The sequence below is a fragment of the Stomoxys calcitrans genome, chromosome 1, assembly GCF_963082655.1.
Source record: "Stomoxys calcitrans chromosome 1, idStoCalc2.1, whole genome shotgun sequence".
Taxonomy (NCBI): Eukaryota; Metazoa; Arthropoda; class Insecta; order Diptera; family Muscidae; genus Stomoxys; species Stomoxys calcitrans.
The window spans coordinates 155,921,775-155,936,699 of record NC_081552.1 but is presented as its reverse complement, the minus strand read 5'-3'; the positions used below and the strand labels follow the sequence as shown (position 1 = coordinate 155,936,699).

The following is a 14,925-nucleotide window of genomic DNA, read 5'->3' as shown; positions in this document are numbered from 1 at the left end:
TGAAATCGGACCTATAAACGAATTTGTATTATTGATTATTTGTAATTTGGATTTATGAAAAGCTCAAAAATCCAATTAAAGTTTTTATTAACCCAATAAAGCAATTTATTTGAAAGTTGTCCCTTCTCTCAAATGCTACGGCCTGGGTCTTTGGAATCCATTCTAAGCCTACTCCCTAGAATTGGAAGAAATCAGTGCGGACTTGCATATAGCTCCCCCATAAATGTCCGTCCGATTTGGACTAATATTGCAATAATATGGTCATTTGTGGTCAAATTTAATACAAAGGATTCCCTTTCCTCCCGGCACTGCTGTTGAATTTCATAGAAATGGGTTCATATTCAGATATATCTCCCATATATGTGTGCCACCCGATGTGTCGCCTTTTTCAGATTTACCCAAAACTCTACACAGTATCTTCTTTTATGACTTTTAGTATGTGGTCCGAATTTGGTTGAAATCTGTTCAGATTTATATATAAATCCCATTTATATTTTCGTCCAATTTTAACTAATACTGCATTGTTAACCGTTCCTCACAAAATTTGGCTCGAAAGTTTCATTTATGACTCTTATACATACGCAGTTTTATCGGTTTGGATTAAGATATATCTCCCGATTTTAACTAATGTTACAATATTTTGGTGATTTAATAACCGATCCTTACGAAATTACTAATGACTCTTCTGATCACTGATAAATTTTATAGAAATTGTTCCAGATTTAGATATAGCTCCAATAAATATGTATCTCCCGATTTTCAGTTTTAGGGCCTTTGAACACGCATTTATCAACCGAGCTTATCAAAATTTGCACAACGATTTCCTCTTTGACTCCAAAAAATATGTACGGATTGTGGTCGAATTTCTACATATCAAATTGAAGCCCATTTTAATTCCGTCGAATTAGCCTGCATGCCAAATGTGGTGTAGGCTATAAAGCCCTTCTTTACTTGTTAAAAATGAAAAACTGAAAAGTTAAATTTTCACTAAAAACATAAAAATTTTTTGTCCTGAGAGACTGAATTTTATAAAAAAATTTTCCAAAAACAAAATTTCAATGAAATTCTAAAGAATAAAATTTCACAATTTCTGTTTGTTTCTCTTTCGAGATGAGCTCAATGATCGGAGATGCAAATGGAAAAGGAAAGCCAAAGAAAGCAACACACACAAACCACTATAGGACGCGTCTCGTCTTTGGACGAAGAAGACTTTTCAACCATATTAGGTGTGATGGCTTCAAGGGTCGTGCGTTGGTATGTTGTATTTGAATCGTATTAATTGCGAAAACGCATCTATGATACAATTGCCACATTAACCAAGCTCGACAACGCTGCTTATTAGCTGTACTTTTTCCAAAGCATTTATTTTTGTGTAATGGCAGACATTCCGTCTGTGGTAAATTACACTTCTTCCGTACCACACATGATTTTGTTCATCTGTTGGAAGTTGTATTGGTGGCTTCTTTCAATGAAATTTTTTCTGAAGCATACAATTTTAATGACATTTTTTCTAAAGCGTACAATTTCAATGAAATTTATTCGAAACACAAAATTTTAATGAAAATGTTTTATTGATATTTTTCTTAAATATTTCTAAAGACAAAACTTCAATTCAATTTTTCGAAAGACAAAATTTAAATTGAATTTTTTTCTAAAGACAAAATTTCAATGAAAAATGTGTGTAAAATTAAAATGGTTTTCTTAGGCTAATGACTTAAAAGTAGCAATTAGTCACAATTAATCGTGGTGTAATATGATGGCAGTATTGTGTTGGTCCCGAAAATTTGCCATAAATGTGTTTAAGCAAATTAAGATATTTTGTTGAAGTTGTTGAAGTTCACAACTAAAAACAGAGTACCCTGCTTAAGAAAAATGTTTCATGATTTTTTTAGACAAAATTTTAATAAAAGTTTTATTTTTTTTGTTAATTTCATGACATTATTGTAAAAAATTATTGAAAGTTTGTTTAAAGACAACACATCAACAAAAAATTTCCTAAAAACAATATTTCGATAAACTTCAGAGAATTTCTCTAAATTCTTTGAAGTTTTGACTGTTTTATTATTTAATTAAGCTCGTAATCTTTCTGACCCTCCCCCTTACCCTAATTTCAGAAACACCAGATCTCGGAGATGGGTGGTGCGATTTAAGCGAAATTTTGTGTGCTCCCATATAGTACCCTAAAAATAAAAATTTGGTACCCAAATTTCGGATGGGGTACCAGGGGGGCCGCCCCACCCTAAAATCTACCAAACATATACATAGACCAATCACGACAATATGGGACTCAAATGAAAGGTAATTAAGATTAAGAAAACTTATCTCAAATCCAATTGTCGGACCAAGTTTTGGGGCGGACCACCCCAACCCCCCAAAACACCCCTAAATCGGACATATTTACCGACCATGGCATAGCAAATCTAATATCCAAATGTGGGACCACGATTCTGGGGGTCCCCCCCCTTCCCCAAAACACCCCCCAAACAGGACTTATGTACTGACCATGGGAATATGGGGCTTAAATAAAAGGTATTTTAGTGTAGAATTCGAATCTGATATCCAAATATGGGTTCAAGTGTTTAGGGGGCCGCCTCTCCCCAAACACATCCCCCAAAGTGGACAAATTTACGACCATAGCAATATGGGGCTCAAATGAGAGGTGTTTGGGAGTAAAGCACGAATCTGATATCAATATTCAGGAAAATTGTCTATGGGGCCACCCCACCCCCACAACACCACCCAAATAGGAAGTATTTGCTGACTATTGCAATATTAGGCTCAAATAAGAGGGTTTTTAGAGTATAACACGAATCCGATATATATTTTCAAGGCCAACTCACTGAGTGGCCGCCCATCCCCCAAAACACCCCCAAGCCGGTCATGTTTGCCGACTATGGAAATATGGGGCTCAAACTAAAGGTGTTTGAGAGTAGACCACGTATCTGATATCAACATTAGGGACCAATTGTCTGGGGGACGTCCCACCAGCATAACAACCCCCAAATAGGACGTATTTGCTCACCAAGACAATTTGGGTCGTAAAGAGAGTGGAACTAAATATTTATATTGGGTTGCCCAAAAAGTAATTTTAATTTTTAAAAGAAAGTAAATGCATTTTTAATAAAACTTAGAATGAACTTTAATCAAATATACTTTTTTTTACACTTTTTTTCTAAAGCAAACTAAAAGTCACAGCTGATAACTGACAGAAGAAAGAATGCAATTACAGAGTCACAAGCTGTGAAAAAATTTGTCAACGCCGACTATATGAAAAATCCGCAATTACTTTTTGGGCAACCCAATAGTTTAAAGGCCAATACCCTAAACCGAACATATTTGCTGACTTTTACAATAAGGAGTTTAAATGAGATCAGAAAACGAATTTTATATCCAATTTTAATATGGGGTTCAAATAAATGATATATAGATACATGAGAAAAGAGCACGTTACTGATATATTTTACGGCCTTAGTGTTTGGGGGACCACCCCAATCCCCAAAAGCCCCCCAGGATCGGGCATATTTACCGACCATGTCAATGTGAGGCTTAAATGAAAGGAATTGGGGGTAGAGCAAGAATTGATACCCACTTTCACAACCAATTTTCTAGGGGTCTACCCCTTTCCCAAAATACCCCACAAACAGCAATTTTTTACTGACCATCGCAATATGGGGCTCAAATAAAGGTATGCGGGAGTAGAATACGAATTTGATATCCAAATGTAGGACCATGTATTTAGGACATCACCCCTTTCCCAAAACACCCCCCAAAGGGTAACCATTTTTCAACCATGCCAATATGTGGCTCAAATGAAAGGTATTTGGGATTAGAAAACGAATTTGATAACCTATTTTGGGGCCATGTGTTTGGGGGACGCCTCATCGTGTAAATATGGGGTTTAAATAAATGGTATTTGAAAGAAGAGCACGATGCTGATATTTTTTTAGGGCCAAGTGTCTAGGGATCACGATCACGATCCCGAAAACACCCCTAAATCAGATATCATGAGAATATCGGACTGAAATAAAGTATTTTAGGAATGGAGTACACCTTATATCTAAAATTAAATTCGTATACCAATAAAGATCATATAGGATTCAGATTAAGGCACTTATATTGTTAAATTGTAATTCAAGCGATAAACCATTTGCGTAGCATGGTATTTACATAAAAGCTCTTTATCGAAATTAAATATTCCAAGGAAAATTTCGTTCCATATAAAGTAAAAGATGGTGCAGCGGAGCGGGCCCGGGTCAGCTAGTATTAAATAAAGATAGATTTAAATAGTTGATAAGTTTAACTTGATTCTTTTATTGGCAACAACAACCATAAATGTTTTGATATAAAATGTGGTTTTGCATTGCATTGATCTTATAAGTTTTTAGATGTTAAAATCACTTATATTGTACCTTTTTCCAGGTCCGTGGTCCCACTTGTTTACAGGCGTTTTGGAACAGAGTGTTTTGCCGGCGTTTATGAGTTTCGCAGCTTGTATTGGTCCAGAGGAATTATCTTCATGTAATCTTATCGATAACCAATTATAATTTTCTACTGAAATATACCGTTATGTAGAACTTTTGAGTTGTGGAGTCACATTTTCTGTGTTTTATGTACTAACGAAGAAAATATCGTCGAAATCTATCGAACATCATAGATAACTTGCTTAAAAACAATTCAAGTGTTTAATTGTGTTGTTGACAGAAAAGGTGACTATTGGATTAATGCTTTATTGCATGGAAAAGTCAAGCTACATATTAAAAATAGAAATGAAAAATGCGTAAAAAAATAAAAGCTTTTTACGCTTAAAATTTGGTACAATATTCGGGTTTCGCGGTGAAACTTCATATGAAGAAAATAAGTGGAAAATATTGATGAAAAGAGTTCGTTTCACTTTAACTTGTTCTTTCATCTAGGGAAAATTTACATTTCACGACGCACAGTGGGCCAAATGGCAAAAAAATTGGAAATAAGTCTACAACTTTTTATCTGTTGATTTTAGCCATACAAAATGTTCTAGACATTTGTAGAGGAGGACATAGGCTTTCAGAAAAGTGCTGTTGTTGGTCCATATCTTTAATACAGGGTGAGCTACAGGGTGTCAAAGTTGACCACTTTTGACTTCTCCAAGCTTCTGGGGGCCATAACTTTTGATCTACTCAACCGATTTACATGATTTAGGACTCTAGAGAAAGAGCTTGACAAGATCTAAAAAACTTATGCATAAAGTACCATGCCATCGTGTACTGTTAAGGAGTTATGAATTGTTTAATTTTAAAATATGAAAATTTGGCCTTGGTTTTTTTCAGTGTTTTTTAAATAACTCCGTCAATTTTAAAGCTATAAACTTCATACTTCACACAAATTATGCCAGCATATGTGTGCATAAAATACAAAAGGAATCACGTGAATATCTTTGGCGGTTTAAAAATGGCATCGTTTTCAATATGAAAAATATTTTTTTTGTCAAAAAATTGCAAAATTTTTCAAAAAAGATACTCCCATTTCCTTTAAGTTTTCGCAAACTTTGGCCGTCAAAGCATTATCATTTCTTTCCATTTTCACAAAGTCGAGGTATTAAGAAAAGTTTTAAGTGCTAATTTGGCTAATTTCGATATCAAACAACACCGTTATCTTAAGACCAAAATGGCCAATTTTTTTACTAAACTTCAAAAGTTTCTCACTGGAAAAAAAGTTCCACGGGGATTTTTTCGCTTTTTTTGAACTTAAATGAAAGCTTAAAATGTTCCCAACATTTTAAGGTATGTCTCGCCATATCCTAGCCATAAATGAGATCGTAGCGATCAAAATACTGAAAAAAGTCAATTTTCAAGTAGTGCTATATTCATTGCTAAAAAACAAGTATTACGTCACATTTTATTGCAAAGATGTTAAATAAACTTTTATTTGGTAACACTTCTTCTACAAAACACAAAAAGAATCATGGAAATATCTCTATTCTATTCCATTTTATGGAACCGGCAATAAAAAAGTCAATTTTTCAAAAAAGTCGAATTTCCCAAATTTTGTTTTTGTTGTCCTAATTGCACATGACACACTATAGCCATATTTACGCAACATACCTTATCGTAAAGGAAATTTTCATACCTTTCCAACAATGTATAAAACATTTCTCAACTCGGATTCTATCTACTCTAAAATTCATTTACACTTCATTAAACTCTATATAAAAATGTCTATTTGTGAAATGGAACCTTATATGGGGCCTACACTAAAACATTGATAGATTTGCCCAGGGTTTACAATACAAATGTGTTAGAATAAAAAAAGGTCTCCTGCCAAAGTTTAAAAAAATTGGAATAAAAATATGTGTTTTAGAGCGAAAACACTTCGCATCGGCGTGCGTTTATATGTATATTAGCTACTCCCAAAATAAAAAAGCATTTTAGTTTTGTATTATTTGATTTTATTCTCTACCAAATAATCTAAGGTATCAAAATTTAAAAGCTCTTTAATTTGAATGGCATCGGGATCGTCCTTATCTATATCGTCACATATTTTTGGTAGCCATTTAGTTCTGATGCTGTATAGTACCGGATCAGACGATAACAATAAATATTGAAGTAAATCATAATTTTGGTTAAATTTGGTGCTCTTTCGGGTATTGAAAAGCCGGAACTGTTTAACATCTCTATTACGGGATTCCTGAGCTTCTTCTGTAAGTTCTCCTAACGGAAGTATGTTGTATTCCACAATTTCCTTGCCATGATGTAAGACTTTATGTACTGTCGGTGTTAAAGCTTTCCACGAATATAAATCAGATAAAATGTTTTTTGTGTCATTACTATAAGCTTCAAATTTGGTTGAATTTATCATCTTTTTGCTATTGATTACAGCCAAAATCACTTTGAATCGTCTTAGCAAGTGTTCATCAAGACCGGTTATTTTAGATGTCGATACGGGGTCCTCAAAAAACCGCCTTGCCGAGTTGCCATCATTTGTGCTTCCGTATCCGTAAAGAGGTTTATCTATTATAAGTCCCTTTTGTTTAAACTCCAACTGGATTCGATTCTTCTCTTCCTGCCTCATTTTGTGAAGATCTTGGTTGTTTCTAGCAGAGACATCGCGGTTTCCAGGGCTAGTCCGATATTTAAGGTCATACGATAAATGCAAACAATACTCCATGAATCGAATTCTACAGTGCAGGGGCGAAATACCGAAATTGAGCGCATTTTCGTTTACTAAATTTTCATCAGACTTGGTTGTGTTTTTAACAATGCTGTTTTGAACGTATCTTTTATTAAATTTGGCGGATGTGCCGCCAATAGTTCCTCTTGTTTTTTCTTTTTGGTTTTCTCCGTAACTTCGTCGTATGCTTTGCTAGGCCGGCCGGGAATCAGCGGTTTAATTTCAATAAGTAGATCCGATTTCAGCCACTTCTCATACATTTTGAAAAACTTGATTTTTGCGAATGAACATTCTGGCAACCTTCTCTCAAATGATTTGTAGAATTTTTCAAGTTTGTCTAAAGCGTCTTTATTTAGCCTTATTCCATATATGTGGTCCAAAGTGTAAACAAGTTCCTTAAATGACTCCGTGTATGATTTGGAATCATTTTTGATGTCCCATACAATTTTCGAAAGAGTGGAATACTTCAGTATGACTTCCATAACTTATAAATGTCCTTTACGCCTCTACAAAATATAATGAAGAAAATTTGGATTTTGTTCAAATATTTATGCAATATATTCACAATTAATGACCCATTTCAGGTATCAGACGCAATCGTAAAAAGGGGTCCAAAGTGCCTCTTTTTACTTACTCTTCTATAATTATTTACCTGGACTCGAATTTGGTTAAAAAAAATGACAATGAATTTTTTATGGGTAGGTTTTTTCACATTCATTGATACGGTGGATTTCCTGGGAATTCGACATAGCGAAACAGGTAACATTTGTCTGCATCAAATCTTAACACAAATATATATATATATGCAGGTATATTTCTAGGTTACTTTTTATTCAAAAATCATCAGCTTACATTAAAAATAGATGTAGGTACTATACAAACGCACGCCGATGCGAAGTGTTTTCGCTCTAAAACACATATTTTTATTCCAATTTTTTTAAACTTTGGCAGGAGACCTTTTTTTATTCTAACACATTTGTATTGTAAACCCTGGGCAAATCTATCAATGTTTTAGTGTAGGCCCCATATAAGGTTCCATTTCACAAATAGACATTTTTATATAGAGTTTAATGAAGTGTAAATGAATTTTAGAGTAGATAGAATCCGAGTTGAGAAATGTTTTATACATTGTTGGAAAGGTATGAAAATTTCCTTTACGATAAGGTATGTTGCGTAAATATGGCTATAGTGTGTCATGTGCAATTAGGACAACAAAAACAAAATTTGGGAAATTCGACTTTTTTGAAAAATTGACTTTTTTATTGCCGGTTCCATAAAATGGAATAGAATAGAGATATTTCCATGATTCTTTTTGTGTTTTGTAGAAGAAGTGTTACCAAATAAAAGTTTATTTAACATCTTTGCAATAAAATGTGACGTAATACTTGTTTTTTAGCAATGAATATAGCACTACTTGAAAATTGACTTTTTTCAGTATTTTGATCGCTACGATCTCATTTATGGCTAGGATATGGCGAGACATACCTTAAAATGTTGGGAACATTTTAAGCTTTCATTTAAGTTCAAAAAAAGCGAAAAAATCCCCGTGGAACTTTTTTTCCAGTGAGAAACTTTTGAAGTTTAGTAAAAAAATTGGCCATTTTGGTCTTAAGTGTTGTTTGATATCGAAATTAGCCAAATTAGCACTTAAAACTTTTCTTAATACCTCGACTTTGTGAAAATGGAAAGAAATGATAATGCTTTGACGGCCAAAGTTTGCGAAAACTTAAAGGAAATGGGAGTATCTTTTTTGAAAAATTTTGCAATTTTTTGACAAAAAAAATATTTTTCATATTGAAAACGATGCCATTTTTAAACCGCCAAAGATATTCACGTGATTCCTTTTGTATTTTATGCACACATATGCTGGCATAATTTGTGTGAAGTATGAAGTTTATAGCTTTAAAATTGACGGAGTTATTTAAAAAACACTGAAAAAAACCAAGGCCAAATTTTCATATTTTAAAATTAAACAATTCATAACTCCTTAACAGTACACGATGGCATGGTACTTTATGCATAAGTTTTTTAGATCTTGTCAAGCTCTTTCTCTAGAGTCCTAAATCATGTAAATCGGTTGAGTAGATCAAAAGTTATGGCTCCCAGAAGCTTGGAGAAGTCAAAAGTGGTGAACTTTGACACCCTGTAGCTCACCCTATATTAAAGATATGGACCAACAACAGCACTTTTCTGAAAGCCTATGTCCTCCTCTACAAATGTCTAGAACATTTTGTATGGCTAAAATCAACAGATAAAAAGTTGTAGACTTATTTCCAATTTTTTTGCCATTTGGCCCACTGTGCGACGCCCAAAAAGAGCACAACCACAACCATAGGAAAGTTGTGATTATTTAACTTATACCAGTGAAAATATTCCAAAATCTTATTATTAAAAAAAATAAAAGCTGCATTCGTTTTTTTTTAATTGTTTTCGTTTCATTATTTATCAAGTTCGAAGGGCGGGGTTTTGGTTGAAATTACAACACATGCATGAAGTTCAGTAAGACCCACACTCTCATTTTTGTGTACACATGTACGTAAGCAGCTGATAAACTGGTTGGTGCCATATTAATATGACCAAAGAAATCTAAAAAAATCCTATGTGGTAACCTTGTCAAACCACCGAAAGAACGATTTCGAGAAATTGTGCTAGAATTGGTACAATCTTGAAGTAAGCAGTACTAGTTCCACATCTGTATACTTCCAATGTGTTTGAGTGGCGAATTTAACATGGGGTTGGCCGCTTTTGTAGTGGATTCACCCCCTTTTGCTTCCTATTTGCAACAGAACAATACTAGTTGTTTGGGCTGCCACCAATCAAACTATGCTAATCCTAGTTTAAAATTGAGCGATTGCTGACAGATTACAGTGTAATAAGCAAAGATCATATTGCTAAAATAAACCCAATGCAAAATACATCGAACAAAATTTTTTGTTAAAATTGGTTTTATTTTATATTATAATGACAAAACAAGAATAATTCAAGTATATAGGCATGCATAAGGCAAAAAACAGGAGAAAAAAATTAAAATTAGGCAATATTCACCAAGAAAATTTAATGTCGCTTTCTTGTGTTGTGTGGCTTTGCCCAATTGTGCCTTTGTTGAACCCGAAACACCTGTCACGGGAATAGAATCTAAAAACAAAATATACATAAACGATTAAAAACAAAATTATATATCGCCAAGAAGAGCGCCATAAAAATGATTCAAAGCTTTAGAAGAATTTTTTACACGGTAATCATCTATATTATATTCTAAGGTCACATTCGTAATAAAAATATATCACTTTATTTCTTTTAAATTAAACTCTTTTGCACCACTGACTTATTTGCGCCAATACACCACAAAACTTTATGACAGACTGATTTCTTTGCTCGTTTTTTCTCATTCCATTTACTCGTATTTTTAAGGGTAACGGTATTCTGTTTATGAAATTGTTTTATTATCCCAAAAAACAGGTAGACCAAATATTTCGCAGCAGGACGATTTAGCCATTACACTACTTGACTTCGAGACAAACCAATGTGATTTTGTTTTTTTTCTCAATACTTTGTATATCAAAAAGAAACAGATTCATTTGTAATATTTAGAACCAATTACATATTGTTAATTGATACTTTCAAAACCAGCGGGTATGTAGACAAAAAATGTGAGTGTGGTTCTTACCGATATTCACTGGTATAAGTTAAATAATCACAACTTTCCAAAAGCCTTTGCCAGCGTCTTCCACTTGTATGAAAATGATAGCTGTTCTATTTTAGTACTATAGAGTGCAAAATCTAGCTGCAAAATAGCTGGTTTTCATAAAACAGCTGTTGCTGGAAATATGTCTCTATTAGAAATTGGCAAGCTCTCAAAATTTTACTCGCTCTCTAAAAAAACAGCAAATGTTTAGTAATTGCAAGGCCAAAAGGACAACGTGTTCTTTCACAATCGTTAATACTTGTTACAGATTTATTGTAATAGCTTGTTATGAAATAAATAATTATTTTTTATTTATTTTAGAAATATATCTTTTATATACAAATACTTTCTTAGTAATGCATTCCCAGCGGATGTGTTTTTATTTCGCTCCTCAAAGAAAGAAAGATAAAAAAGAATATATCCGTATCTCGGAATAGGTACTATCTATTGCGAAACATTTTAAAGCCTTTTGGAGTAGACCAGAAATGGACTCCAAAGACTCAACATCTGCGGTGGTGGCCTCACACCGTAGCGTGTTGTTCTCCCTCCTCGGAATAGGAACGAAGGAAGCGCGCGTGGCCCCTGAGTCTTCATGGAGGACTGTGACTTCCAAACTGAGGCCACAGCCATCACGGAAGGGGGAGATGGTCTCTGAGAATGGTAAGGAGCCGCCCTCTTACGCCAGAGTGGCAAGGAAGCACAACAGAGATGAGCTGACTTATGCAGTCATCAATATTGGCTGTGTATCCGGTAGGATTCCACCAGATCACCGGTCCTAAGTGGAGGATCTGGTTAACGAGCGGATTTTCGAACAAGCGTGGAACTATGTAGAAGATCCACCCATACAAGTGATGAGCTGCGAGCTTAGAGGGGACATCTTTACGCTGCGTTTTGCAACGGCGGAATGTATTGATATCGTCAAACAGCTCATCAGAGGTATTCACGCTCCTTGGGAGGGCGCAAAGCTCGACCTGGTGAGAAAGATAGATATCCCCCAGCTCACAAAGGGATGGGGCAGTAAATTCGCAACGGAACCCATGTTGGGATTGTTGGGCAAGCAAAACCAAGGTTTGGTCGCAGAGAAGTGGGAGGTCTTCCACAGAGAGGAGAAGGAGGAAGGAACTCTCCTTGTGGTTGGCATTAATCAAGTCACCGTGACGAGTTTGGCTATGATTAAAGGCATGGCGCACTACGGGAGCAAAGCTTTCTTTTTCAAGATTGGAAAGACTAGGGTAGACAGAAATTCTCATTTTGAGAAGACAATCACGGCCTCTCTCAATATTGGAAAGACTAGGAGAAGCAAAGATCGTAATACTAAAATATCAGCAGTGCAGTGGCGAGGTCCGACGACGGACCCATCACCAGTCTGAAGAACAGGGAGCAGACGATGAGATCATCACCCACTCCAAAGATGTCCATTTACTGGAAGACCAGTGATTGAGGAAATCCAGATAAAGCTCCACCGGAGCGAGACTGCTACACACGCTCTGATGGAGAAAATCAGCAAGGGCAAAATTCATATTGCCTTTATTCAGGAGCCATCGACGACCCAGAATAAAGTTTCTGGATTGAACCATATCAACTACCAATTATTCTATGCTAACAGTGGTACTCGGCCGAGGACCTGTGTTACTTGTCATAAAAATTTGAATTATATATTTTCCCCAGAGTTGTCAACGTCGGATGCAACAGTGGTGAGACAGGCAGACGGTGGAGCATACCTGGCATCACTTTATCTGCCACCCACGTCGGAGCTGCAACGGCTGGTGAGAAAAGCAAAACAGACAGGAAACAAGGTACTAATAGGGTGCGATGAGAACTCTCACCACATTTCGTGGGGTAGTACCAACACTAATAAGTTCTTGAATATTAACGACCTTTTAAAACCTTATATTGGTAACACCGCTACCTTTGTTAATAGGATTAGGGAGGAGGTATTAGATGTGACAATATGTTCGGAAAATTTCATCGATGAGGTTCAGGATTGGAGAGTATCCATGGAACACTCTTTCTCTGATCATCGCTACATCATGTTTAGAATAGCACGGCCAGCGCCGAATCCGGCGCCGAATTCCGGAAAAAGTTGAAAACCGACTGGACAAAATTCGGAGGGCTACTCAGCAGAAGACTTGGGCAAGATAAATTAGATTGTACAAGCACAGAAGACATTATCGAAAAATGAAGATAGTTGTCCTCTTCGGGCAAGGACATCAGCCCAAGAAAAACCCTGGATGACCGAGGAGATTCGCAATATTGGGAAAGAGGTCCGCAAACTTATTAACTGAGCACGTCGTAAAAACGGGGAAGTTTATTGGGATGTGTATTACACACGGCTGAAGGAATACAATAGGATTACCAGAGCGGCAAAATGAGCCTCCTGAAGGCTTTTCTGTGAACAGGTCGATAGCGCTAATGACGCCGCCAAAATAAAATAGTTTCTCTCAAAAACCCATGTACAAACTGAAACTTTAGTAGACAACATGGGAGTGAGAGCAGAGACAACGAAGGACATGTTGAGGCTTTTGATGAAAACCCATTTTCCACAGGGTACGACGGGGCACTGGAATCTTAAAATAATGATGTTGATCGAAGGTTAAAATTACGGAATTTGTGGTGAAGGAAACCTTGGAAAATGGAAATGGAAACAGGGTGCCAGGGACTTGCATGTACTCCGAAAGCCTGGCAGGAGTCAAGGGTGGTATTTACACCCAAGCCCTGCCAGGCAAGTTATGTGACACCAAAGGCCTACAGACCCATAAATCTTACGTCCTTTCTACTCAAAACCATGGAACGTATTGTGGACACCATGATAAAGAGTAGGACATCCAGCGAACTGCTCTAATACAAACAGCATGCATATGTCAAAGGAAGGTCGGTGGAGACTGCCTTGCACAAGTTTGTGCATACAATAGAAGAATCCTTCGATGACAAAACGTACACACTGGCGGTATGCATTGACATCTAGGGGATTTTTAACAATGTGCGGACCGACACACTGGTTCAATCCTTAAACCAGTACCGGGTGAACTCGGTCCTTAGAGACTGGATTAACCATAAGCTAAGGAACAGTTGGATAAATTGTGGTTACCATGACATAAATATAAGGGAGAAGGCGGCACAGGGCACGCCACAGGGGGACATTTTATCACCACTCCTATGGGTGGCTACTATAAATGACCTATTTCGGATGCTGACTGACGAGGGATTTGAACCCGTCGACGATGGTATAATACTTCTATGGGGTAGGGATCCGAACGAGCTATGCGGAAGGGCCGAAAGAGTCTTGCATATGGCATTTGACTGGGCTAGACCCAGAGGTCTCAATGTTAACCCAGAGAAGACTGAAATATGCCTGTTCACGAGAAGACTGAAATATGCCTGTTCACGAGGAAGACGAAGGTGGGCCAATTTAACACACCACATTTCCTCAATAAGACGATTTAAATATCTGAAAAGGTTAAATACTAAGGTGTGATCTTGGGCAGGTAACTGAATTGGAAGTGTCACATTCAGGAGCGTAAGGCTCACCATTGTTGGGCATTATGTAGACGGTCGGTGGCTGGAAATGGGGCCTGAATCCGAGGATAGTCCACTGGCTCTACAGGAGCGTGATTAGATTAATAATTACTTACGCCTCATTAGTTTGGTGGACTGCTATGGAGAAAAAAAAATGCAACAAAAGGACCATTCAGATTCAGAGAACATGTTGCCTTGGCATAGGCGGAGTGATGAGGACCACGCCCACTAGGGCACTGGAGGCTATTCTAGATATCCCACCCATTGACATACAGATGAGGCAGCCACTGCAGCTATGAGACTTAAAGCGATGGTAGAATAGATTGAGGATACAAGCAGCTCATACCATCGCGGTATAATCGAGGCGACGATAGGATTGACGGAACCCTAGTATTGCCATCTGGAAGATCATGTTTGACGAATGGATCAAAGCTAGAGGACAGAGTGGGCCTGGGGTCTACATTGAGAACCCTGTTTTAGACTGCCTCACCATAATATGGTCCTGCAGGCGGAGATTCGGGCGACCATGAAATGAGTGAGGTGGTTTGGTGCTAATGCGAGGACGTCGAGTGTGAACA

The 14,925-nt window shown here is 36.7% G+C and overlaps 1 protein-coding gene across 1 annotated transcript in view; it reads left to right on the top strand.

Moving 5' to 3' along the window:
• Window positions 1-4,597, top strand: part of LOC106093593 (alkaline phosphatase) — a 36,735-nt gene extending 32,138 nt beyond the window's left edge. Inside the window, exon 5 of the mRNA XM_059371017.1 lies at window positions 4,420-4,597. Coding sequence (XP_059227000.1) covers window positions 4,420-4,544 — 125 coding nt within the window. The 3' untranslated portion in view covers window positions 4,545-4,597. The remainder of the gene's footprint in view (window positions 1-4,419) is intronic.
• The last annotated feature ends 10,328 nt before the right edge of the window (window positions 4,598-14,925 follow it).